The sequence below is a fragment of the Thermobia domestica genome, chromosome 17, assembly GCF_964235325.1.
Source record: "Thermobia domestica chromosome 17, izTheDome1.hap1.1, whole genome shotgun sequence".
Classification (NCBI taxonomy): Eukaryota; Metazoa; Arthropoda; class Insecta; order Zygentoma; family Lepismatidae; genus Thermobia; species Thermobia domestica.
In genome coordinates this window covers 65,271,544-65,298,636 of record NC_137470.1, presented here as the reverse complement: position 1 = coordinate 65,298,636, position 27,093 = coordinate 65,271,544, and the positions used below count along the sequence as shown (strand labels likewise).

Sequence of the window (27,093 nt, the reverse complement as noted above, 5' to 3'; positions counted from 1 at the left end):
GAGAGAGAGGGAATTTTATGCTCTATTAGAATTACAACGTACATCTTTCATAATGTTAATCACTAAGCATATTACACAGCTCTAATAATAATTGCTATACATTTTATACGTAAACAAACAAATAAAAGCAAATAAGTCCCAAAATATGCGAAGCCATTAGGCAGTTTTTTGCAGTTATTTTCAAATATGCGTTTACTAAGAGAATGATCATTAACATACCTTCCTAGAGTGGACCGTTTGCGCACTCTCCCAGAGTATTTTGTTTTATTCACGATCATCAATTCGAATCCCCTACGCTGCTTTTTTTATAGAAAAGATTGATTCTGTCAATTTCTAAAACAGAAATGTTTTGTTCTAATAATGTTGCTTATTATTATCGTCTTCATTCTAGTTTATTTGAATATTTCCAAATAATCCAGAATAACATCCTTTAAATAAAGTACTACAGTTATCAAGAATTTTATAAAAAGAGGGAACTTGATTTTTAATCATTATCGTAACCGGAAGCGGTAACTTATTAATATTTGAAATGGTTATTAACATATGACTAAACTTTAATGAAACATTATCGAAGTAAAACATTTACTCCGAATAGTCTCTGCAAGTAATTTGTAGAAAATGGACAGAAATAATGAACATAAAATATCAGTTGTCAATTAAAAGTGTAGCAAGCAATAGTTGTAAACCCAAGTAGAATATTCACTCTGCTTCATGAAAACAATAAACATTTTACAAAAATAATGTTCTTTTGACTGTATCGTAAATATTTTAATGAATAAAAAATGAAATACATATTATGTATAAATTAATCACCGCAACTGGATAGCTGATTACCAGGGTGAACATAATGAATATTACTACAAACTGTTACAAAGGTAGGGGACGCAGTGGCCCAGTGAAGCCGGTGGGTGTAACTAAGCAACCTAAGGTGTCAATCTGTAGTGTTGTCAACGGCTCGAGAGGCTCGGTTCATGATTCAGTCCCCACCGAGCCAAACCGAGAAGTGAGCCGAGCCCACACTTCAACCTACCGAGCCGGCTCGAGATTCGTAGAAGTGATTAGATGCTAATACAATACGAAATATACGTTCTATAAGCCATTCCCACAATTCTACTGTTTGGGGCTGAAATCAGTCAATAACGAGGAAGTTAATTATCCTTCCCTGATTTGAAAACTGTTCCGCAAAGACATCTTTAAACAAATCCAATTTTTATGAAACGTTGTCCATTGTCTGTTCCACAACTATCTTTTATTGTTCTTAGTGAAAATTGGCTTATGATTTAAACTAATAACCCAGTTGTTTGGGATTTAATTCTTTCAAGAATAACGGGTAAAATTTAAACACTTAACTTTTTCACATACACATACAAAACAATTTTGTGGTATAGACAAAACAACGTTAAGATGATTTGATTACACAAAACATTTTTGCTTTAGGTCATCCGCATCATTCGAATTGGTTGTGGTTGAAATTCCAATGGGCAAGCGCTTAAAAGGGACCAAGTTCCTCTGAACTTCGAAACTTCGTTATTTAAATATTATAATAACATATTTTTAAAAATAATTTTCAACATATTGAATCAATATCGATTCAATTAGCGTATAATTTTTTTATGGCTTCTACTCTAGATCATCCCTATTAAACGAAGTCAATTAGGGTCAAGAGAAAAATGAAATTAACTCTTCCAGTTTTACGTCCAGCGATTATGCTCTGTAGACTAAGGAAGACGATGATTAAGGGAAGTAAATTATGATCTTAGCCTTGGTGAAATGACAATGTGGGAGGAAACGGATGTATGCCGGCTGGCAAGAAATAGAGGTTGAATAACTTTACCCTGCCGTTTTAAAAAGATCCAATATAACTTCTGTAAAAAAAAGGATTTAATTTCTAACAATATGATACGAATGTAATTTCGAGTTTATTAACACGCCTCACTTTTAGGTCTAAAATCAGTCAAGAATAACCAGTCACCCCCTTCCAATCATGTTCCTTTACAAAATGCAAAATATTATTTTGTAGGTTCCCAATTATCTCCGCTGTTTGTAATAATAATTGGTCAATAATAAAGGAGTAAATTTTATCACTCCTTTCATAAAACAAGAAATATTTCGCGGAAATTAGACTTTTGTGAAACATAATGTGTTTTGTTTGAAATTACAAGCTTAAAGCTAGTGTTTGGAGTTGATGTTGGAGGAAAAAAGATGAATTAACTTCATTTCGTGAAACTGTTAACAATATTTTTTCTCCAAATTTCACAATTCTGATGAAATTGTAGGTAAATTGTCTTTCAGGCTGTAGTTAGGCATATTGTTTATGCTGTTACGCATGAGAGTTGAGGGAAATGAAGCCAACATCAAGATTACATTTTAGGATAATTTCTTTTTGTTAAAATGTCTTTTTGTTAAAATTGATTTCAAAAAGCAACTTTTTTTTAAGTGTAAGAACTACTATTGTTGGTAGGGACTGAAACTTACGAAGAGAAAGATAATGCAAATGTAAAAGTTGAAAATAAATCCGCTCGTTTCTTTAACACACAACACCAGTAGTGGTGATACAACGTTATTTTGTAAGGAAGAAATAAAATACATAAGTCTAGCCCCAAATGCCTTTTGGGCATTATCTAGGAAAAAATAAAATGAAAACTGATTTTTATGAAAACGAAATAAAATATTTAACTTTAAATTCAAAGGTCTCTTTTGGCATTAATTGGGATGAAAATAAAATCAAAGCTGAATTTGATGAAGAAAACATAAGACATTTAATCCAGCTTCAAATGTCTTTTAGGTTAATGAGAGAACAAAAGGGAAATGTATAAGTTTTTTTTACCATTGAACCAAAGAAAAAATAAATAAAAGGTAAATATTTGGAAATGAAAGAATTCTAGTATTTTGAGTAGTCACCTTCTGCTTCTATAACGTCACTCAAACGATTACTAGGTATACTAGCTACAAGATTCGAGCATATAGTTGGATGTTGTTGGAAATGATTCTAGAGTTCTATTACATGCACCTCAAGAATTTCCTTTTTACGGTCTTGTCGACATTCTTACCGTTCTTGAACCATTAACGCCCAAAGATGTTCTATGGGGTTAAGGCCTGGCGATCCAGGAAGTCATTTTATACATATTAGCTCTGGATGATCTTCCAACTATGCTTGAGTTTAACTAGAGGTATGAACACCACTGTTGTCTTGGATAAACACGAATTCCTTTTGTTCTGGAAACTTTTCGTGTAGAGATGAAATCAGTTATTCTCAAGTACTTGGATATAATTCGCACTAGTCATTCGTCCAGGAATAGGAACGATCTCGCCCGGACCTTCAGCTGTCATATAGCCCAATAATGAGCTGAAACTTGTCATGAATGTTCGGTGCGAATGACATGTTGTGGAAAGTATCGTGTCCCGCGTGGCATGTATAATATCATTCTCCCTTGCTCATTCTCAGAGAGGAACACCTTCTCATCAGACCAGATGCCGAGATCCCAATAGGCTTGTGGAAGACTCACGTTTTTCTTAGGCCATTCTAAACGCCTTTCCTTATGGTGATCTGTCAAAACAGTTCTCATAGCTGATCATGTGTGAAGGAGTCCAGCCGCAGTATGCCGTTCCCTTACTGTTTCGTGTAAACATCCTAGTTCAACAACTTTGTCTCTCAAGACAAACCGATGACGCAAAGGATGGTTCCGTACTTCTTGAACGAGAGCTTCATCTTGGGTCGTTGATGTTGCCCGCGGTCTTTCACTTCTGGGTTTTGACTTAGTCCATTCTCTGTTTCCCTGCTCCCCATGACGATCCAGCCACTTTCTCACGGTTCTAGGATCACTCTCAAAATATTTAGCCATGAAAAACAATTTCTCACCATTAGCAGCACAGAAAATTATCTCACCTTTTTGAGCTTAAATTAATTCCAAAGCGCCTTTAGTTCTAGGCATTTTTGCTGACACTAGAATCAAAAACGAAATACTCCACAGGATGAATGAATGGCGTGTGTTAAGGATCAGAGTAATATTATGTGTTGATTTATTTATTGACGCATGTTCATTGTGGGTATTATTAATTTTATTTTTGTAAAGAAGCAAGTTACTACCCACAAATATAAATATAATTCTAACTATATTATTTTTCTATTTTTGACAAAATAATATGATGAGTGTGGATCTTTTTATTTGTTTTTGGGTGTGAGATTGTTGACCCAATGAAATTTCCTTCAGTAGTAAGCAACTATTTATCCAGTGAGTCATCACTAAACGCTATAGGCAAAGAAAGGCAAAGCAATATCGCATGAACGTTGTTTGAAATGCGTGTCTTGTCTCTATTTTACTTGTGAAGTGAAGGCACTTTGCTTCTAAAACTAAGTTCTGACATATTATGTCAATGAAATATTGGCCTGTCTGAAAACAAAGGAGAGGAAAGAAGAAAAGTATGAACTATCCGTGTGAGTCAATTAGTTCTTATGCATGTTGGAAAAATAAACCATGTCCTGTATTTATCAAAATATGGTTAATATACTAGCGTTATTATCGCGTCGAAAAGCCGTAAGTGTCCTGGAACCTTGTATTGTACCTGGAAAAGTTCGTGTCAGATTCATAAGAAATGTAACATTTTAAGATTATGACATTTAGGCTAAAGAAGGCAATGTCAAATTGATCCTGAACTTAAAAATAATTGTTGCAACGATAAATGAAAAAATGGAGGTACACTCTGACCTAGTGTTCTGTGCGGAAGACCTGGATTCGATTTCCTGTGTGAATTCACCTGGTTTGGGATAACACGTTATGCTATAGGCCCATGTCTCATATAGTCTCGGTGCTGCAAGTTACGTTAAACTTTTAACCATCCAACCCATCAGTCTTAGAACTCATAGAATTGTGAGAAAATGATTGATGTGTGATCCGAGATGGGTTCCAATTAATCAAAAAAGCCACAATGAGAATCACAATGCCGGGTATAAAAGTTGGTCTCTCGCTGAAGCATCGTGACTTATAATTAAATTTCAGATTTCTAGCTTCAAAAAATTGGGCCTATAGGTCCCTAATATAACTTGGCAAAGTAGTTAAATATATTCTATAACTCATGAAATAAAACCAACAATTAATTTTAAATTATTGACTTGACAGAAGTTATATTGGATGTTTTTAAAACGGCATGCTAAAGTAATTCAACCTCTAATTCTTGCCAGCCGGCATACATCCGTTTCCTCAAACATCATCATCCACCAAGTCATAATTCACTTCTTTTAAACATCGTCTCCCTTAGTCTACAGGTCATGATCGTTGGACGTAAAACTGGAAGAGTTAATTTCATTTTTCTCTTGACTCCAATTGACTTCGTTTAATAGGGATGATCTACAGTAGAAGCCATAAAATTATACGCCATATTTAATCGATATTGATTCAATATGGTGAAAGTTTTTTTTTTTAAAAAAAATATGTTATTATAATATTTAAATAACGACGTTTCGAAGTTCAGAGGAACTTGGTCCCTTTTACGCGCCTATCCATTGTCAACTTCACCCACAACCAATTCGAATGACGCGGATGGCCTAAAGTAAAAATAGGCTATGTTTTGTCTAATCAAATGATCTTCGCGTTCTTTTGTCTATAACAAAAAAATGTTTTGTATGTATGTGTGGAAAGGGTGAGTGTTTTAGCTTTCACCCCTTCTTCTCGATAGAGTTAAATCACAAACAATAGGATTATTAGTTTTAACCATAAGCCAATTCTCATTAAAACGAAACAAGAACAATAAAATATATTTGTGGAAAAGACAATGGACCGCACATACTCGCAAATGTCAGTTGAGTCGAATTGTAGCGTTAGTTTCAAGTTTAACTAATGGTGTTGTGCATTGTAGAAGCGATTTTTATTTTTGTCGACTTGTCTTCGATAAATTTCACTATGTTGCACAAAAATGGGATTTCTTTAAAGATGTCTTCGCGGAACAGTTTTCAAATCAGGGAGGGATAATTAACTTCCTTGTTATTGACTGATGTCAGCCCCAAGCAGTAGAATTGTGGGAAAGGCTTATAGAACATATATTTCGCATTGTATTAGCATCTAATCAATTCTACGAATCTCGAGACGGCTCGGTAGGTTGAGGTGTGGGTTCGGCTAACTTCTCGGTTCGGCTTGGTGGTGACTGAATCGTGAGTCTAGCCGCTGGAGCTGTTGACAACACTACAGATTGACACCTTAGGATGCTTAGTTACACCCACCGGCTTCCACTGGGCCACTGCGTCCCCTACCTTTGTAACAGATTGTAGTAACCCTCGCAATCAGCTATCCACTTTTGGTGATTAAATTATACATAAAACGTATTTCATTTTTATTTACTGAAATATTTACGATACAGTCAAAAGAACATTATTTTTGTAAAATGTTTATTATTTTCATGAAGCAGAGTGGATTTTCTACTTGGGTTTACAACTATTGCTTGGTACACTTTTAATTGACAACTGATATTTTATGTTCATTATTTATGTCCATTTTCTACAAATCACTTGCAGAGACTATTCGGAGTAAATGTTTTACTTCGGTAATGTTTCATTAAAGTTTAGTCATATGTTAATAACCATTTCAAATATTTATAAGTTTCCGCTTCCGGTTAGGATAATGATTAAAATGAAGTTTACTCTTTTTATAACATTCTTGATGATTGTAGTTCACTATTTAAAGGACGTAATTCTGGATTATTTGGAAATATTCAAATAAACTAGAATGAAGACGATAATAATAAGCAACATTATTAGAACAAAACATTTCTGTTTTAGAAATTGACAGAATCAATCTTTTCTAAGAAAAAGGCAGCGTAGGGGATTCGAACTGATGATCGTGAATAAAACAAAATCTCGCAAAGCGTGCGTTAACTGTCCACTCTAGAAAGGTATGTCGAGGATCATTCTCTTAGTAAACGCATATTTGAAAATCACTGCCAAAAACTGCCTAATGGCTTCGCATATTTTGGGACTTATTTGCTTTTATTTGTTTGTTTACGTGTAAAATTTATAGCAATTATTATTAGAGCTCTGCAATATGTATAGTAACTAACATTATGAAAGATGTACATTCTATTTCTAATAAAGCATAAAATTCCCTCTCTCTCTGTAAATTTCGCAGCGCGTTTGCCATGCTTAGGGAAATGGAACTTAAGAGATTTCTTTTATTAATTATAACTTCTTTATTTCTTAATTTTTTACAGAAATATTCTTTTGGAAATATGTGGTTTCTTTTTTCTGCATATTTCTAAGAAGACATTTAACATTTTTTAACATAAGAAAGATAGTTACTTCTATTTATGTAATTTTGAAAGTCATGCGACATAAACTCTAGACAGAAGTGTATTTTTTTTCTTTTATTTATACTCCGCTCCTAAACACAGACAAAGCAACTTTCCTCCATTTTATTGTTTCTTTAAACAAATCATGTAACGACACATATCTTTGTTTCGATCTTACTTGCTAGCTCTAAACTTCATTATTCTCGATTTTTTGCATTTTCTACTTGTGCTGAAGAAATAAAAATGGTTCTGCATTCGCGGGAATTCTTCCGTGGACTGCAAGATCTTCAGACTACCTTGCTATCGAATACTCTACGAGGGAGGATGGCCAGAGTAGAAAAGCAGAGAGACAAGAGACATACGCACATTACTCTGGCTTCGCTACCTCGATCTGTTTACGAATTTACACAAGTAACTTCGTCTGCAAATTTTACACGTGATTTCGCCAACAAGTTATTATTAGCTTTAACGCTACATGCAACGTTTATAAAGCATTAAAGGAATAACACCAATTACAAATAGCGATCGAACTTATACTTTAGTCACAAGAATGATTCTATTCAAGGTGTCATCTCGCCTTTCTATCTAGCAAAAGACTTAGGTTGGATTCCCGACAGGAGCTCATGTGGTTCGGATTCCACGTTAATCAGTAGTTTCCGTCTTATATAGCCATGGTGCTGAAAGGGACGTTAAACTCAAAATCAACTCAACCTTCTAGAAGAAGGGCGAAACACAATTCATTACTGCTAACAGCTAACAATTATTTATACTCCATCTCTTGTTATCATAAAATAATAATTCTTTGTTTGAATCCATAAAAGTAATAGTATTATTACGTTCATGTGTAAACCTAAAAAGTATTTGATAAAAAGTATATTTCTTCTGTTCCTATCAATAGCTTCGACTATGTATCTTTTTCTTTCCTTATTTTGACATCTCGTAATAATAATAATAATAATAATAATAATAATAATAATAATAATAATAATAATAATAATAAATGGACATTGTTTTCTTCAAAAAACTTGCGACTTTATAGTCTGCAGTGTAGAGGTTTACCGGCAACAATTCACTGGGCATTGTTTATAAAAAGACCGAGAAACATTATTCGCTAACTTACTGTTTGAACTGCAAGAAATGATCATATTTCTTTGTGATAATGTGAATACAAAAGCGAAATATTGTGTTTCTACACTCTTTCCTTTTCTCGGATGACTGGATAGTTTAAAAAAGCGACTTCTATTGTTGCAAAGAAAATAAAAAGTATGTCTTCAGGTGCAATCGATTTGAGGACCCGTGAACGTTTGCCCACGGTGTTTCCGATTACACCATCAAGACCTATTTTCAAAGGAAAGGCTATATTGAGTGATTTGTCGAAAGAGTCGGAGCACTTTACATCGCATTGTATTTTTTCGTTGTTTCATTTTTATTGCGTTCACTCTGTGTGTGTTGCTTAGAATGCACAAAAGGGCAAGCACATTTTTCGCCACGATGCCCAGAAATACTTTTTTAACTGATGGGCAAATAGTAAGCTACTGGTGAAATGATATGAGGTTATGTGTAGTATTTTATTTTCATAGTAGCAAGGGGCAAGATACTATCCCGCGGAAAACATGCCTATACTTTCTTGACGGAGAATACACATATATACACATATATACATACATATGTAGTACTGTAGTGTATTCAATATTTTCCCGTTACAAATTGAACCCTCGATCAAGTACACTAGAGTGTAGAATCGGTCACGGCTATTGGCGGTTGTCCCAAAATTGTTATGTCAGACTCATCATTTACGTGATATGGAATTGTTATGTTCAATTCTATTGTAATTTATTCATTATGAATCTACATGAGGTGGATGCAACAAACTTAAAGATTACTCAGGCTTAAACCTCCCACAGGAAATCACCTTAAAAATATCATTGTAACATAAGTTTCGCAGTAAAATCAATCCTAATGAATCGTACATTATGGTGGAGTACCTATAATGTGCTAAGAGTGTAAGATCTAAAATCCAGCCTTTCTTTCCTTGAAATGCTACTATAAAGTTCTGTCGCTTTTTGTGGAGGTATGTGTTCCATTGACACTCGCACCGTGAGCTGAATGTGAAGAGAGATAAGGGAAAGGTCAGCTGTTGGTGTGGGTACATCCAACATACTACCTGGTTGTTGCAGTTCAGTTATACCATGAACTTCCGTCAGGACAGAGTGAACCTGGAATCTCGACAAAGCGTCATAAGTTCATGCATACTGTACGAGTTCAAACTGGTTTCAAGCGCCGCAGCAGCGAGGCAGAAGATATGCCAGGAGTTCGGTGAGAGTATCATGACTTCTCGGACAGTGCAGAGGTGGTTTAACAAGTTTAAGGACGGTGACGAAACACTCGAAAATGCACAACGTGCCGGGAGACCAACACATGTATAAACTGAATATCTTAAGGCAGCATTGAGGCTAACAATGATCAGACATGTGAAGAACTGGGACTACCATTCAATGTGAGTGGAGAAACCATTTGACATCACGTCTATCAACTTGGAAAGCACTACAATTTGGGTGGAGAGCCCCAACAAGATTTGACTGCGGGCCACAGGACAACGCGAGCAGACACCTATGTTTGTTTGCTGTCTCGTCTGTGGAAGTAGCAATTTCTGGACAGGGCGTTGACATGTGATGAGAAGTTGGTCTTGTACGAAGCTCCATATCACCGAAATCATTGGTTAGCATCCCATGGACCGGTTTCAAAACTGTCAAAAGCAGACTGCTCCATTAGATGGTCCTCCTTTGTTTTTCGTGTACTGCTCGCGGCTTCGTGCATCGGGAAGTGCTACCAGTTGCTCAGAGCATCAATTCAACTGTGTACTGTCAGCAGTTTAGACGTGTTCAAGAAAAATCCTAACTCTGGATCCAGCACTTCTGAATCGCAAAGGAATCCTCTTGTTACAGGATAACGCTAAGCCGCACGTGGCTAGAATGACCTGGGACACCATTGTAAGCCTTGTATGAGAAAACGTATGTCATCCATCATACTCCCCGGATATTGCACTGTCTGATTATCACCTGTTTCACTCCTTGGACAATCACTTTAGAGGACAGCAGTTCAAATCCCTGGTAGACGTGCAAAATGCACTTGACTTCTTGACTTCTTCGCTTCACGGCTCACCAATTTCTACCGCGATGAAATTCTTGGCCTTCCAGAACGTTTGTAGAAGGTCGTCGATGCTGATGGGGTCCATTCTTTATTCTCCAGGTAGGCCCTAGGTAACATATCGATGTTCGAATGTGGTGGGCGAAAAAGCGACAGAAGTTTTTTTTGGTTACCTTTATATACTTTTGTATACCAATTCACATTTGATAAGATTTTTCTTATCTTTATCATTCTGGTCTAATTCTGTCATTGTAAAAACTATAGCATAATATAGCTTTTTCTTATATGTGACTCTGCCAACAAAATGATAAATTTCATTTCAAATTAAACCTAAATTGGCATATACTTTACTAGTAGAAAGGAAATGAAATGAAATATTTAAGTTTTTCGTCCCAGGATTATGCCGGCTAGGCTAACGGAAACCGTTATTATGAGCAATGAAGGAAATGGCAGAATGAAGAAAGTGGGAAGAAACAGGAGAACAACGAGGAAACCCACGCACTCGGCGTTTGCATACAACAAATTTCACTTGGTGCGAGCTATTATCGAACCAAGGACCCCATGCACCAGATGTGAACGCTCTACCACTGAGTTGTCCCGGTCCCTACTAGTAGAAAGGCATTTATAAAAGTAATAATCATATTTATAAAACATATTATTAAATAATGTAATGTAAATTATTCAATTTAATTAGCTTTTGGCAGCTAGTAAGGACAACTCAATCTGGGGCCTGTAAGGGTCTCCTTATTTGAAATAAAGAACTTAGGTTTCAATATGTTAAAAATGGTTGACCAATTACAATCAATAATTAGTTGACATCTAGTTTCGGCCAATCAGAAGCAAGCATTAGTTGTCGTTTAGAGTTACTTCGGTGAGCAAAAAATGAACGAATTTTTGCTTGGAATAGGCCAGACATTCCTCCACATTTTAAGTTAGAACTGTTCTATAAACTAAGTAGAATTTTCTGATGACATTCCACTAAGACATGTATAGCACTCTGAATTTGAAATAAAATTTACTATATTTAGTGTTGGTAACATAAGGAAAATATTTATAGCCCATTGTAGGTACTGTATCATAGTGTGCGGCTCCTTAGTATTGCTTTTACTTGAAAGCTAAAGTTACAAAGAATAGTTTATCGACTGGTTTTCGGGTAGCTCAAAAGTAGGTATACTCCACTGCATTGATAAAGTATAACATTCTAGCTTACGAGTTTATTTTATGCGGCTATTCCGAGCTTAAGGTATAAGTAAAAACCTTTAAGAATAAATAATAAAGAAACTGAGGATAGCAATAAGAAATGATATGAAATACGGCGAACTGATCACTACGTTTCTGTATACCTACTTTTGGGCCACCCTATATATGTTACGGTGGGTCGACACAAACGCATTTCTTCAAGTTCGATATTTTAATACTCCTTGAAAAATAACCTTCCAAAAAATCATCCTTATAGCAACAACAAAAAATATATTCAACTTACGTACCTCAGAATTAATCGAATGGAATCAAATCAATTAATCGAATGGAATCAGACAGTTCTACATGGCAGAAAATAGCGTGTCTATCTAAAGAAGTTTTGAACAGAACTATCAATAGCCGCATCTAATTCACTTAAACGTTCAACCATACATTAAGAAACACACGTCAGCGATAAACAGAAAAAGATGGCAAATGAAAAAATTCCAAACGAAAGATATGGCAAAATTGAAAAATTGACTTGAAAATAGACTTTGACTATTAAAATTGACATTGAAAGAGAACTTTGACCATTAAAATAGATATTGAACATAGATCTTTAATACTGTAATAGACTCGGAAGAAAGTATGTGATACATCATGTTGTCATGTCAATCTTACTCAATAACTTGGAGTGGGATACGGCTGTTTCGGTGCAGGGCGTTTCGATGTAAGAATGTTTAGTTGTGAGGCTGGTTCGGGGTAAAGTTTCCAATCCTTACACTGAAATGTCCAGTCTTTGTAACGAAAGTTTTTCAGTAGGAGGAAATAAACCTCACGCCAAGTTATTTATTAGGAAGAAACTAATTTATGACAATTAAAAAAAAAAATGTTGCCATGAAATGTTACTAATCCGCGTGAAATAGTTCTTTTCACTCGTATTACGAGTATGAACTAGAAACACATGGTTAACAGATATCGCGTAGATATACTCGTAGTAAAATAATGGTTTAGTATGATTGCTAATTTTATTTTAGAGAAGATGAAATTATATAAGAAAATGAAGATATTCTGAAGCAACTGCAATTGTCGGGAAAATAATTAGTATTATATTTTTCTTAAATCTAAATACCCCTTTCTGCGAAGATGAGGCAGAAAGGGTATTAGACAGAACAGAAACTTCTGTTCTGCCTAAAGATAAGATTAGATCAAATATGTGCTACAAAGTTCACACATTGGAGAAGGTGTGTTGCCAATCCCGTGGTTAGCCTTAAAGTAGTGATGTGTCATGGGTATTTTCGTAGGGAGACTTTGTACTAATACTTCTTCATCATTGAAACTTTTGCAGATAAATGTTTCTGTATGTACTAACTAATGAAGACCCTAGATTAGGCACTTGGGCATTGTAAAAGCAGAAAAAAAAACAATACCTTCATTCATTAAATACCATATGAGGCCCAAGTGCTTGATGTACATGAATCTTCATACTTACTAGACATCGGCACATACAGGAGAGGGTGTTAGGACGAAAAATTAACTTTAAGAATTTATTAGTTGCACGAAGGCATGAAGAAAATTATTGACAATCAGGGGTGCCCAAATGCGATAATGCGTACCTATAGCCCACTTGAAATATGCTGGAACGACGGTTAAGAGCATTATACCTCAAGATTGAATTGCCAGATCAAGGATAAGTAAAACGGTTTAACAATTATTTTTATCCCAAGATTATACTCATGTACCAATGGATGTGAAGCAGGTGCAAAACAAGCGTTTACTTTAAACGGAAAATGAAATATATTAGATATCCTTCAAAATAACCAGTATTGCTGAAATTGCCTGATAATTGAATGAAATGAAATGAAATCTTTAAGCTTTACGTCCCATGGTTATGTCGCGTAGGCTAAAGGAGACGGCGATGATGAAAAATGAAAGAAATGGTGGAATGAAGAAAGTGGTAAGAAACGGGAGAACTCGTAGAAAAGCACGCACACGGTGTTTGTCCTTCACAAAGTTCACATGGCACGCAAGAACCCCATGCAAAAGAGATGAACGCTCTACCACAGGGCAACCGTGTCCCGCTGGTGGATAATAAAGGTGTCTTTCTTCAAAATTATGTATGTAACATTTCACAAAATAATCAACGCCATCTGCTGGTGAAGTGGTAGTTGAAAAAAAAGAAGTCTTATTCATTGATCACGGTCAGTCACTGCCCTAAACATTAACGATTGTCATAGTAGAACCATTTTTTCTCGCCGGAACTGACAATATAGTTTAAATGAAATGAAATGAAATCTTTGAGTTTTACGTCCCACGATTATGCCGGTAAGGCTAAAGGAGACGGTGATGATGAGAGATGAGTGAAATGGTGGAATGAAGAAAGTGGGAGGAAACGGGAGAACCCCGAGAAAACAAACGAGCACGATGTTTGTCCACCACAAAGTTCACTTGGAGGGGGCTGGGATCGAACCCGGGACCCCAAGCACCAGAGGTGAACGCTCTACCACTGAGCCACCGCACCCCCCAATATAATTTAGGAAACTTTCCCGGTTATTCATTAGTCGCACAGAACGCACAACTCCTGACGGCAATCTTCATTGACCGGTGTAATTCCTGTGGTGTTCATGAATCAAACGGTATCACCTTAGCGATTACAAGCCTAATAAACATAAGATGGCCAGAAAAGGTTCTGCTTCCACTTTGAACAGAGCACGCTGTTCGTCTGTGGGCAAGTAGCTCATTTATAAATCTCATTTATCAGCTGACACTAAAGTTTACTAACCTACGACATACAGTTTCTTCATTGTCCATTAAAGAGCATACCAAATTTGTAGAATGTTCCAGTTTAAACTTTTAATGGAACTTACTAGTAGTATTGTGTTGTCTATGGTACTCTCCCACGTAGTGTTCTTCAACAACATATTGCTTCGTGGCTTACTGGGCACCTGAACCTGTTTTCTAAACATGTTCGGAATTAGAATTCGTACTCATGACTTTAATTATCCATTTGCTGCATTACAAAGCGCGGGTTTCCACCAACAAACACGCACACACAGACACACACAAAAACTGGCCATTTTAGTCATGCCAGTCTAATGCAATGTAATATGAAAACCAAACATGATAAAATGATTATTCTATGCTATGTTATGAAGGCTGAATACAATATAATGAATAGAATGCATATATGACACCGAAAGCTGAAAATAATTAAAAGACCAGTTAAACGCATGACTTAACATGATCAAAAGATTGTTTACTCGCTTTTATTCTGGAAATTTTGAAAGTCCAAAATGCTGTTCGAAGTAGAGGGCCAATCACAGGAAAAGTGGATGATATTCTGCCAAAAGTCGAGCAAGTGCAGCATGTAAGCATTTATGACATCACCAGTGATCTAAACATGCATAACAAAAAAATGTTAAAATATTTGAAGAAAGGTGAATACCAATAAAGCACGACGCTTGAGTGCCATCTCATGTTCTCAAAAATATTTCTCATGTTCTTTATATGGGACCTCTTTTACACCCCAGAATGTTTAGACACTTCCGGCAGGATTAGGTTGATGAAATTTCTCATAATTGTAGCCCTCCGGGATTAACCAATATAAATAGGGGAAACCATACAGTTATTGGCACTTTAAGGGTTTGTTTTCGTTCATATCTTTATAACAGACTTATTTTATAACATATACTGGCGATTTTTTAATATATACTTTCTGGGAATCTCTAATTGAAGAATATGTTGAGAAATTACAATACAAATGTAAAGTTTGGCAATAGAAATATATTTTTTAATGTGACAATGATCTTGCAGTTATTGGCACTCAAAAAACAGTTATTGGCACCCAATGAGGACAGTTATTGGCACCATTATAAAGTATACAGTAGAAGATACTATTGACAGAAATAAGGCGTGTAGGCCTGACTGGAAGTAATATAAATTATTATATTTATTAATACACAAGAAATAGACATTTTAGACCTTGAACATTATGAAATAAAAACAAATTGAAACCGAGGAATGCACAACATATTTTTAAAATTAAAAAAACGGGAAATGCACAAACAAAATTGTATGTTTTAATGATTTATTTCGATCCGTTTCATTAATCTCGTCCTCATCTGTGACCACATTCACTGTCATTCTGTAGAACGTAGCACCCGTGACACACAAATCCATCTTCTATATCTTCTTGTATGTGTTCCTTATGGTACTTTGGAATGCAACGACTTTGATATTTGCTGTGGCACAACTCGCATTCAAGATCCATCCTTCCCGAAAAGAATGGCTGAAAACAGTGTTTGCAGGATATTACCTTGCTTCGCGCAGCTGATGACAAATCGAAGTTCAGCCTCCTTGTGAGCGTTCCATCTTGTAACGATTCAGTCAGTCCTTTGTCTTGTTTATTAAGGTTAGAAGTTGAAGGACCGCTTATCTCCGTTGAACAATCGGGATAGAGTAATGCTGATTCAAACGCTGACACCTAAGAGATGAGACACCGTAGGCCAAGGAAACGTGAGGATTTGGTGGCTCCGCCCCCAGCTAGCCAAAGGCTAGATTTCATATAAAAGGGTCTTTAAAGTGCAACGAAACCATACTTTTTGTTCAAATTCGAAGTAAATACCTTTCCCATCGCGGAAATCGATATTATTCTTTGGAATTATAATAGGAACAGCTTAAATACTTTTTTCATTCACCTCCATAAAAGTTATGATTTTGGCATTTCAATATCTGTAACAAGAAACCAATAAACTTTTCTATTTGTTAAGAAAACGTTACGTAATGATTTTATATTACGATTGAGAGGCTGTGAAAGGGCAGCCTTAACCCTACATTGCATATTGCATCATATTTGGTACAAAATAAATTATGGTTAGTTTTAGTGTTCAGATCGTGAACTGTATCACAAATACATATTGCATCGTATCTGATATTTCTGCTGAGCACATAGTTCACCATATATCCGGTAGATGTCAGGAAAATGTTGCTTCAGCTCAGAGAGAAAGAAGTCGTGCGCGTGCTTAGCGAAGGTGAGAATAGAGGAGTTTTGGCGTCCTCTAGTCTGAAGGACAAAGAATAGTTTCGAAGTTGCAAAGATTCCAAGTTCATGAAGTAAGTTTTCTAATTGTTTTTACGTATGCTATCATTTGATTTTGTACGAGAGAGGAACATGAACTGGTGATGCATAATGTATCATAAGTGATACAAAGCATTTTTATATTTTACCACGAAAAATTACTTTAGGACATTTTGTTTCTATTCGGATATTAATTAGAAGTGTCGTATCATACGCTTCTATATTATTTCACTTAATTACAAAGACTCATGCACTGCAGGGTTAATTGTTTAGGGGAGCAAACGGAGCACCACATACATTTATGGGAGGATGCAGCACTTTTAATGTATGCCTAATGTAATAGTCTTATATGAGCCTACTTCGCTTATACGTACTAGAATAGAATATGTCTGAGACGATATCAGTAGGGAACGCCCGCCCCCTAGCTTACTTTATCATAGTCACTGTTCAGAGAATAATAGTTGGTTACTTAGAATTTAATATCACTTTCAGCAATGAGCTCATGCCAGAAATTGAACGGTGGTGTCTTACTCTCAAGAAGATAATAATGGAATAATAAAGATACCAATACTTTAAACCCTGTTTCCAGCTATAGCATTTTACATTTACAATTTGTATAGTATTGTTTTCGTCTCAAATTTAAAAATATACGAGTTCGTTATGGGTTATAGAAACAAATGTTCTCGGTCTCCAGATTAAGTTAATAGCAAGGAATAAAGAAAATCGACAAAATTTTCTCTACCACGTTTCAACACAATAACACATGTTCATCAAATGACTCGCCAAAAGCTCTATACTATATCATACGCTATCTCATGTCTGCTTTGTGTACAATTACTAATATACATGATACTTATAAATATCAGGTGGATAATATTAACTTATGTTTTGGAACAAATAGAATCATACAACATTTTGAAAATTTCTAACGGTGGACAAATGCAAATCTGGAAGTGACCAGCTATACTCAGACGTCTGTGATCCCAAATTTTGTATTAAATTTTCAAATAATTACAATCCTTTAACCTTATTACGTTCATCGGTTCCATTTGGAACCAAAACGATTTTTCAACTTGATTATATCTTACACTATGTGCTGTGATCATCATACTTCGTGACCAAATGTGTGTTTTGTAAAAATTTCTATTCAGAAGTCCATCCTGTTACGTAACAGTAGAGAAAGTAACATAAGTTTCATGGGTGCATTTAGACCCATTAGTTCAATGAACATTTAAGTGACTAAAAATCATTGTTGAATGGATTTTTGATGATAATACCTCCACAAAACAATGCAAAAATTATGTATTATTATTATTATTATTATTATTATTATTATTATTATTATTATTATTATTAATATTATTATTATTATTATTATTATTATTATTATTATTATTATTATTATTATTATTACTATTATTAGTTATTGCACTGTCCGAAAATTATTTGGTTTCTTCCACTATACTGTAGTATTGTCCGAAAGAAAAATTAAAGCATATGTCGTTCCGTAAAGATACGAGGGTGGTTCAATAATTATTGTCCCTGACCTATAAGCAGTATTATTTTTTTCCAAAAAGTCTCCTTTTATAGTAATGCACTTCTTCCACCTATGCTGTAAAGCCACTATTCCAGCTTCAAAGAAAGTCTCTGGCTGAGCCGTGAGCCATTCCTCCACAGCTTCAATAACAGGTGCATTTGAGTGAAACTTCTTTCCTTTGAGGCGCTCCTTCAACTTTGGGAACAAATGAAAGTCACTAGGGGCTTGGTCGGGTAAGCAGGGAGGACGCTCAACACATCAAAATCTGCAGCATGAATTGCGGCACCAGTAAGATGGCTTTTGTGGGCCGGAGCATTATCTGGGTGGAACAGCACTGCTCGCTGCAACATCCCGCGCCGTTTTTCTTGATTGCTTCGCGTAACTTAGGGATTAGGGCTGAACAATAGATCCCCGTGATAGTGTGTCTCACCTCCAGGTAGTCAATAAGGAACACACGCTTCGCATCCCAAAAAATTGTGGCCATAACCTTGCGGGGCACCTTGAACTTGCGTGGAGGAGACGAACTGCTGTGCTGCCACTCCATGCTCTGTTGTTTGTTCTCGGGATCATAGTGGTGGAGCCTGTAACATTTCTCCAAGAAAAAAAAAGACTTTAGTCTGGACCCTGAAACAGCTGATTAGTTATTTCCGCATACAGTTAGCAACTATGATCTATGTTAGTAGGTCAGGTTCAATGAACATTGTGTTTCGTTTGTTCATCGAGAGTTAACAGCGCCACCTATGAACTGTGGTTGAAATGTCAACCCGCGATTAGCGTCAGAACAGAAGAAAAGGTAATCGTCGACGGATCTAAAATTACATTTCGGATATAAGAAAACAAATTAGAAATCGTAATGGGTTTGTTAAATGGAATTAGAAGAAAATTTTGTGAATAGTGTTGGAAATTAATTTAAGATCCGCTTGTGAAGTGGTGTGAAAGTAAAGCCTGAAATGTGAATAATTATATAATCATATTGTAAGTGTGTTTGATTGGCATGTTCAACGGAACCGTAAGTATGTTCTAAATTCTATCCTTTTTTATTTTTGCGCCATTTTGGACCGATTAATACTTCGATTCCGGGGGATATGTTCATCGAATCACACGTAACTATTTCTTTAGTTATATTGAAATTAACCTATAAATTACTTGAAACATTTTTGGATTTAATATTGAAAGCTTTAAAATATTATTTGGACAGAAATAATTCATGGGCGTTAAATTGTGGAATTATTCACACCGCTATCAAAAGAATTGAAAGGGGAAGATTTCAATTTAAGTGTTGTTTGTTATGTGTTAAAAATATATATATAGTTTTTGCTATTATTCTAGTTGTTACATATATTGGAAATAAATTGTTAATTATATTGAAATTTGCTGAATACTTTTTGCTCACTAAATCATTTGCCTTCAATTCCGCATCAAAGGAGATTACATTAAACCCTTTCGAGAATAGCAGTGTACCCGTTATGGCGCATTACTGCTACATATAAATTTAAAGTTACCTTTTCTTCTGTTCTCGGTAACTAACTTTGATGCGTGAGGGAATCGAATCTGACTGTATTGAAGGCAAACAACTTGATTTAGTAGGAAATATATGCTGGATAATATTCTTTGTGTTTGGTTTAGGCAGATAACTAGGAAAAAAAAAGAAAATGAGTATTTATAATGCGCAGAGAGGGTTACGAGTTAACCAATTACGGCGTGCGACAGCACCTTACGTTCCGGTGGCAGACCCACCCCTTATAGTTTTTGATAACGAAAATCATGAGGAGGGGAGAGAAAGACAGCCAGTTGCGGCTAACATAGAGAGACATTGGAATCAACCAGTGTTGCGAGCTCCCATAGTTTGTAATTTCCAGAAGCAATTTTCTCAAAGTATTTTTCGCTCTTTAGAAAAACAAATTAGTGAAGTACCGGAAATAGATGGAACGGATGGGTTACTGGTTTGTCATTTCCTATTAAAGCTTGACATGTTAATTGTTAAGGAAATAGCTCCTGTAGAAGCTATCTTGGTTTCAAGTCTTCAGAAATGTAGAAAACAAGCTTACGAGGAATTACAACGTTTATTATCTATCACTATAGATTGGGAACATATTTGCCATTCGTTATTGGTTAAGTTTGTAACTCCTTTGGTAAATACTGAATTTATGAAATCGGTTTTATATAGAGTTATGCGGGAAGATGAGAATTTATTGAATTTCATTCAAGAGAAGTTTAGTACTTTGAATATTTTGGAAATGGAAATGTGTGAGGAGGAAATTTGTAAAATGATTAGTAATTTAGTAACTCCGGAAATTAGAAATTTGTTATTAATTGTAAGTGTTCCGAAAACTATACATGAGTATGTAGATTTCGCTGAGAGTTTTGAAATTAATGAAAAGTATAGTCAAGATTATAAAAGGGTTATGAGGAAGGACCAAATGCCTCCCCCGAGATTTAAAGCCCCTCTAAGGAATATGAACACTCGCCAAACATTAGAGACTAGAACATTTCGGCCTAGAGGAAATTTTTCGAGATCAAATCATGCTTTAGGATTTCATAGTTCTTCAAACTCAATCAAGGAAGACGGTAATGATGGTACATTATTACAGTTACCTGTTAGCATTTGTCATACGTTGTTTCCCTGTATCATTGACACGGGATCAAGTTTAAATTTCGTCGAGGAAAAGGTTTTAGAGGCAATTCGAACAAAATGTCAACCTGTGGTGAAACAAGTAAATTATTCCGTCACTATAATGCAAGACAAGGAACTAGTAGTGCGTGAACTGGTACAAATTATATTTTTCATTAATGGTGTTCGATTTTCGGCCTGGTTTGGTGTAGTAAAACATCCAAAACTTAAACTGTTAATCGGTATAAACTTTCTTCGCGAAAATTTTGCACATATTAACGTTAATGCTCAAGAACTTTGGTTTGAGAAAGTGAATCTTAAAGTGGGATTAAAACCTTTAGATTGGGAATCTTGTGTTATGAACAGTAAGCTGTGCGATTCTCCATATATTTTCAGGTCTGTCCGGAATGCCCCCAGGCAACTTGGCGCCACAGCCTGGGAGTCCTACGGAAATAACAGACCTGATTTTCCACAACATGCATCAGGCCGAGCAAAAATTCAAAATTCACCACAGCCAAGGAGTTTTGGGAAAAAGAGCCAGACCAGCAATGGTAGAGGAAGGAGGCAGAGAGGAGAAAAGGTTCCATTGGAAACTTCGTGCGTGGGGCTGATGTCGCCAGGAACATCGACGGCGCATGAGAATGTGGGAGAACCAGCTGGCTCCAGGGTTTCCAATCCTACGTATAAAGATATCTCAATGGAGGAGGCCGAAATAAAATCAAAAGGTATTAATGATTTTGAGAATATTGTTAATGAAAATTTAATTGACTATGTGAAAAATTTAGCTATAGAATTTCAAGACGTTATAACGGAAAATTTAGGTCAGGTTAAGGACTATCAGTATGAAATTCAGTTAACAGATCCTTCTCCTAGCATAACTCAGCCTTATTCAGTTCCTAAGCATAAATTGAAAGAAATTAATCAGTATATAGATAAATTAATAGAATCTGGTGTAGTTGAAGAGATTGATAGTAGTCCTTACATTTCTCCATGTTTCTTGGTGACGAATAAGGACAATTCTAAGAGACTTGTCATAAATTATTTTTCTGTCAACAAAAAGTTGTTATTGACAGCTTATCCGTCACCTAATTTAGAGGGCATTATTTCTAATATTGGACGTCATACTCTGTATACAACGGTCGATTTAAAAAGTTCTTTTTTCCAAGTAAATATTAAGCCAGAATGTAGGAAAATAACTGCCTTTGCAACACCTAATAGGCTATTACAAATGGTTAAGCTCCCGATGGGTCTAGCTGTTAGCCCATTTATTCTTTCTAGCTTAATGCATAAAATCTTTAGAGATCTCGAAGGTGACTATTTAGATATTTATTGTGACGATTTGATTATTCACACAGATTCAATAGAAAAGCATAAAGAAATTTTAGAAAAAGTACTTAAACGTCTTCGTGAATGGGGGATTACTATCAGTCCTCATAAAGCAAAAATTTTGAAATCAAAAATTAAAATCTTAGGATATGAATTTAGTAATGGGGAAATGAAAATAGATGAAGATAGAGTCAAGGTAATTAGAGATTTACCTAAACCAAAGAACAAGCGTGCTTTAAATAAGATGTTAGGATTTTTGAATTACTATCTCAGATTTCTTAAAGATTATGCTGATTTGTTGACTCCATTAAATGCAATGAGGTCTCCCTCAGTTCCATTTGTCTGGGGAAAGGAGGAGGATGAACTTTTAGAGAAAATTAAGGAAGCTATCATAAATCACGTGATTCTTAGAGTTCCAGATATGGATGCTCCCTTTGTAATTCATGTCGATGCTTCGACTAAAAATTATGGGGCCATATTAAGTCAATATGATGGAGAAGGTAAATTAAGACCTGTTTATTTTCTTAGTAAACGTATACCCCCATCAGACTGGTCCAAGAGCATTTTTGAACTAGAATTGAGAAGTTTAGTTCACGCTCTTGATAAATTCGATATGTATTTACATAAAAGGTTCACGGTCTATTGTGACAATTCAGCTTTGACGTGGATTTTGCGAAATCATAAGCGTCAAAAGAAATATGGTTCCCTTATAGAAAAAGTTAGTAAATATCAGTTTGATATAGTTTATTTGCGTAGTGGACACAATAATTTAGCGGATTATATTTCTCGCATGAATAATTATATCGATTTTACCCCTCCTTCGAAGGACATTATGGAAATTGAGAAAGTAGATGGGAAGGATGTACATTTAAATTTTGTAAATTTTTGGAGAAATCCATTTTTCCATAGACCTTTGAGTGAGCATCAGCGAGAGGATCCATCTTTGGGTACTATTATCCAAGAAATTGAGAGTGGTAAGAATAAACATCCTTATTTGATTAAAGATGGTGTATTGTTAAAGAAAACTAAGGGAAAACAATATGGTGGCTTAAGAGCTGTTATTCCTGAATCACTTAAATATAGCATTATTAAATATCATCACGAAGACCCTGTGGGTGGTGGCCACAGTGGTTCGCAACGTACGATTGCTAAGATAGCTAGTAGATATACTTGTAAAGATTTATTTCCAAGTATTCGAGAGTTTATACAAAAATGTCAAATTTGTCAATTTTGTAAAGACAGGAATACCACTCAATATGGTACTTACTACTCACATAAAGAAAGATATCCGAACAACTCCGTATATTTAGATGTAATGGGTCCCTGGCCTGTTAGTAATGGTTTTAAATATGTTTTGGTATTAACAGATGGTTATTCACGATTTGTAATTATCGAACCTCTTAGAAATTTAAATGCAAAATCTATCTGTTTAAAATTAGATAAGATATTCTACTCTTACGGATATCCAAATAAAATTATATGTGACAATGCAAGTTATTTTCAAAGCGAATATTTCAAGAGTTACTTATTTAGTCTAGGCATTAAACGTATTCATACGTCTCCTTACTCCATGTCCAGTAATTTGACGGAGCGTCAAAATAAAAACATAAAACAAATAATAAAATGTTATGTACATAAAAACCAAACTCAATGGTCAAAGTATATATATCAGGTGCAATATACTTTAAACACTAGTGAGAATAGTGAAACGAGGAAGACAGCGAGTGAATTATTTTTAGGACGCAAAATGTTTAATCCTTTGGACATTAATTGGATTTTAGACTTAGGAATTCTTGAAACTTCGCAAAATAAAGAAGAATTAAATGAAATTATTGTAGAAAACATTGAAAAGGCCTGGAAAAGAAAAGAGAAGATTTATTCAAAGAAACATAGGGACATAGATTTGCCAGTAGGGGAGAAAGTACTTGTAAAGAGAATAATGAAGGCTTCTCTTGAAAAGAGGTTTCAACCAAAGTTAAGCAGTCAGTACCATGGCCCATTTGAAATCCTTTCTTACCCAACAAGGAACACCGTCTGGTTACAGTTAGTAGCGGATAAGAATATTAAGATCAAAAGGCATGTTAGTTTCATTAAGAAATATTATCCTAGCAATACTAATAACTCTAACATTTCTTGCAATTTTAGTAATATTAACTATCGAAGACAGCTTGATAATTTTGGTTCTGAAAATTGTAACGCTAATAATAGCTGTGAAATAAATAGTAACAACAATAATAGTAATCACTCTGACTTTGTAACATGAAAATTTTAAAGAAAGAATTTGTCATAATTATTGTGTTAAACTTATAAATGTAATCTTGTTGTGTTTGTTGTATACTGTGCTTGTTGTTCAATTCTGCAGGTTCAGAATTGGCAAGGTCATGCCATGGCTGTGAACGTCCTTGTGTACGTCGAGACCCTCGTCATGTCAAACCCTTTCATTCCTGTCTGACGCCCAACCTGAGCCATAAGGTGGATGGAAAAGCTCTGTATGCGCAACATACTGGTTATTTGTCATCTCTTCAGTAATGGATGGACACTTGTCATCTGAATTCATCAAATGGAAAATGGAGCTCCTGTTGACATCTACTAGTGAAAGACATTGGTGAATTTCGTGGTGAGTTTGTTCCAATTCTTCTGCATGCTGTGATTAAGATAAACAATATTTTTTTTCTTTTCGAAATTTCTATAACCAGTTTATAAAAAAAATTTGACCGTGGGGGAATTTTATATGTAACATTTCTCCAAGAAAAAAAAAGACTTTAGTCTGGACCCTGAAACAGCTGATTAGTTATTTCCGCATACAGTTAGCAACTATGATCTATGTTAGTAGGTCAGGTTCAATGAACATTGTGTTTCGTTTGTTCATCGAGAGTTAACAGCGCCACCTATGAACTGTGGTTGAAATGTCAACCCGCGATTAGCGTCAGAACAGAAGAAAAGGTAATCGTCGACGGATCTAAAATTACATTTCGGATATAAGAAAACAAATTAGAAATCGTAATGGGTTTGTTAAATGGAATTAGAAGAAAATTTTGTGAATAGTGTTGGAAATTAATTTAAGATCCGCTTGTGAAGTGGTGTGAAAGTAAAGCCTGAAATGTGAATAATTATATAATCATATTGTAAGTGTGTTTGATTGGCATGTTCAACGGAACCGTAAGTATGTTCTAAATTCTATCCTTTTTTATTTTTGCGCCATTTTGGACCGATTAATACTTCGATTCCGGGGGATATGTTCATCGAATCACACGTAACTATTTCTTTAGTTATATTGAAATTAACCTATAAATTACTTGAAACATTTTTGGATTTAATATTGAAAGCTTTAAAATATTATTTGGACAGAAATAATTCATGGGCGTTAAATTGTGGAATTATTCACACCGCTATCAAAAGAATTGAAAGGGGAAGATTTCAATTTAAGTGTTGTTTGTTATGTGTTAAAAATATATATATAGTTTTTGCTATTATTCTAGTTGTTACATATATTGGAAATAAATTGTTAATTATATTGAAATTTGCTGAATACTTTTTGCTCACTAAATCATTTGCCTTCAATTCCGCATCAAAGGAGATTACATTAAACCCTTTCGAGAATAGCAGTGTACCCGTTATGGCGCATTACTGCTACAAGCCACGTCTCATCCACTGTCACAAATCTATCACAGAACCATATCCTCTAAACGAGCCCTTGACCATCGAACTCTGTCTTTCTGATGTTCACGAGACAACACTTGGGGTACCCATCCCGCTGACACCTTTCTGAATCCCAAGTATTCAAGCACAATGGTTCCAACTGAGCGTACAGAAATGTGCATGACGTATCCTAACTGTTGCACCGTGATTTGTCTGTCTGCTATAGTCGTATCATGCACAGCATCAATGTCTTCTGGGGTGCATGTTGTTGTTGGAGGACCAGCACCAAGGGCCTGTTGACAGCTTCCCCTGCCCCAACGGAATTCCCGGCACCAGTTATTTACCACCTGGTAGAAAGCAGCCCCATCACCCAACACGCTAATCATGTCTCTATGCATCTCCTTTGGGTTTAACCCCTTTTTCTGGAGGTACTTGATGACAGCTCGTTGTTAGGATTTCTCCATTGTTCAAGCTAAGTGCCACCTCTCACGCCTGAAACGACAAAAGAGAATATTAATATAACAGCTATGGTTCTGAAATTTAGCATATAGGCATCTAAGACATTAGGATACAATATCCCTTACCAGTCATCCCAGCTCAAGTATTTTAAATATGCGGGGGACAATAATAATTGAACCTCCCTCGTATGAATTTTATTTAAAGAGTTCTGACTTGTCTTGGCTCAGTGAATTTTCTCTCAAAACTTAACAGAAAACCCTAACTCACCAGCAAGCTCACCAAAGGGTAGTGCGATCATGAGTCTAGCACGTAGGTTTACTCATAAATACATTTTTCTTGAAACATAGCTGGGAAGATCAAATTCTGCGTGTAAAATCATTTTTTTAAAGTTACATATTATATAACATTCTTGATTTCCAGTAATTTCCATTTTAAGAGACAAAATAGACTTTGTACATTATAATTTGCTGCCTCTATTTTTACCAGTAGTAAGTAAGATGACAAAATTTTTCGCTTTTATGCACGTAAATACATCAGACCACGCGTTACTCCGAACGCAAGGAACCGTGGAGTTTGCATTTTGTAACACTTCCTACTTCTTGTTGACACGTTCCGTATTCACTGCTGTCAAGGTTTACCTTTTAACTACTTTGGACCAACCTTCAAACCAGAGTACACTTAAGAACTTTCTTGGGAGTATGACTGGGAATTATACCCTGCAGGGAATCCCTTACGGATACATTTCACACTGCACAAACGTGATTTTTTAGATGGGATATGTGACTTCGTTTACACTGATGTGGACTGTAATTCCTCAGTTTCTCGTCTCGAAGTGAACGGGTA

The 27,093-nt window shown here is 35.5% G+C and overlaps 1 protein-coding gene across 1 annotated transcript; it reads left to right on the top strand.

Moving 5' to 3' along the window:
- The first annotated feature begins 20,304 nt into the window (after nt 1–20,304).
- Nucleotides 20,305–24,827, top strand: LOC145674671 (uncharacterized). Its single transcript, XM_081744897.1, has 2 exons — nt 20,305–21,551; nt 24,515–24,827. Exons 1-2 carry the CDS (start codon nt 20,363–20,365, stop codon nt 24,679–24,681), a joined length of 1,356 nt encoding a protein of 451 aa, XP_081601023.1. The 5' UTR covers nt 20,305–20,362; the 3' UTR covers nt 24,682–24,827.
- The last annotated feature ends 2,266 nt before the right edge of the window (nt 24,828–27,093 follow it).

Coding starts and splice junctions, on each gene's coding strand:
- LOC145674671 (XM_081744897.1), top strand. CDS start 20,363: ATGAAATCGGTTTTATATAGAGTTATGCGGGAAGATGAGAATTTATTG. Junction 21,552..24,514: donor GGCCGAAATAAAATCAAAAG/GTATTAATGATT, acceptor TCAATTCTGCAG/GTTCAGAATTGGCAAGGTCA.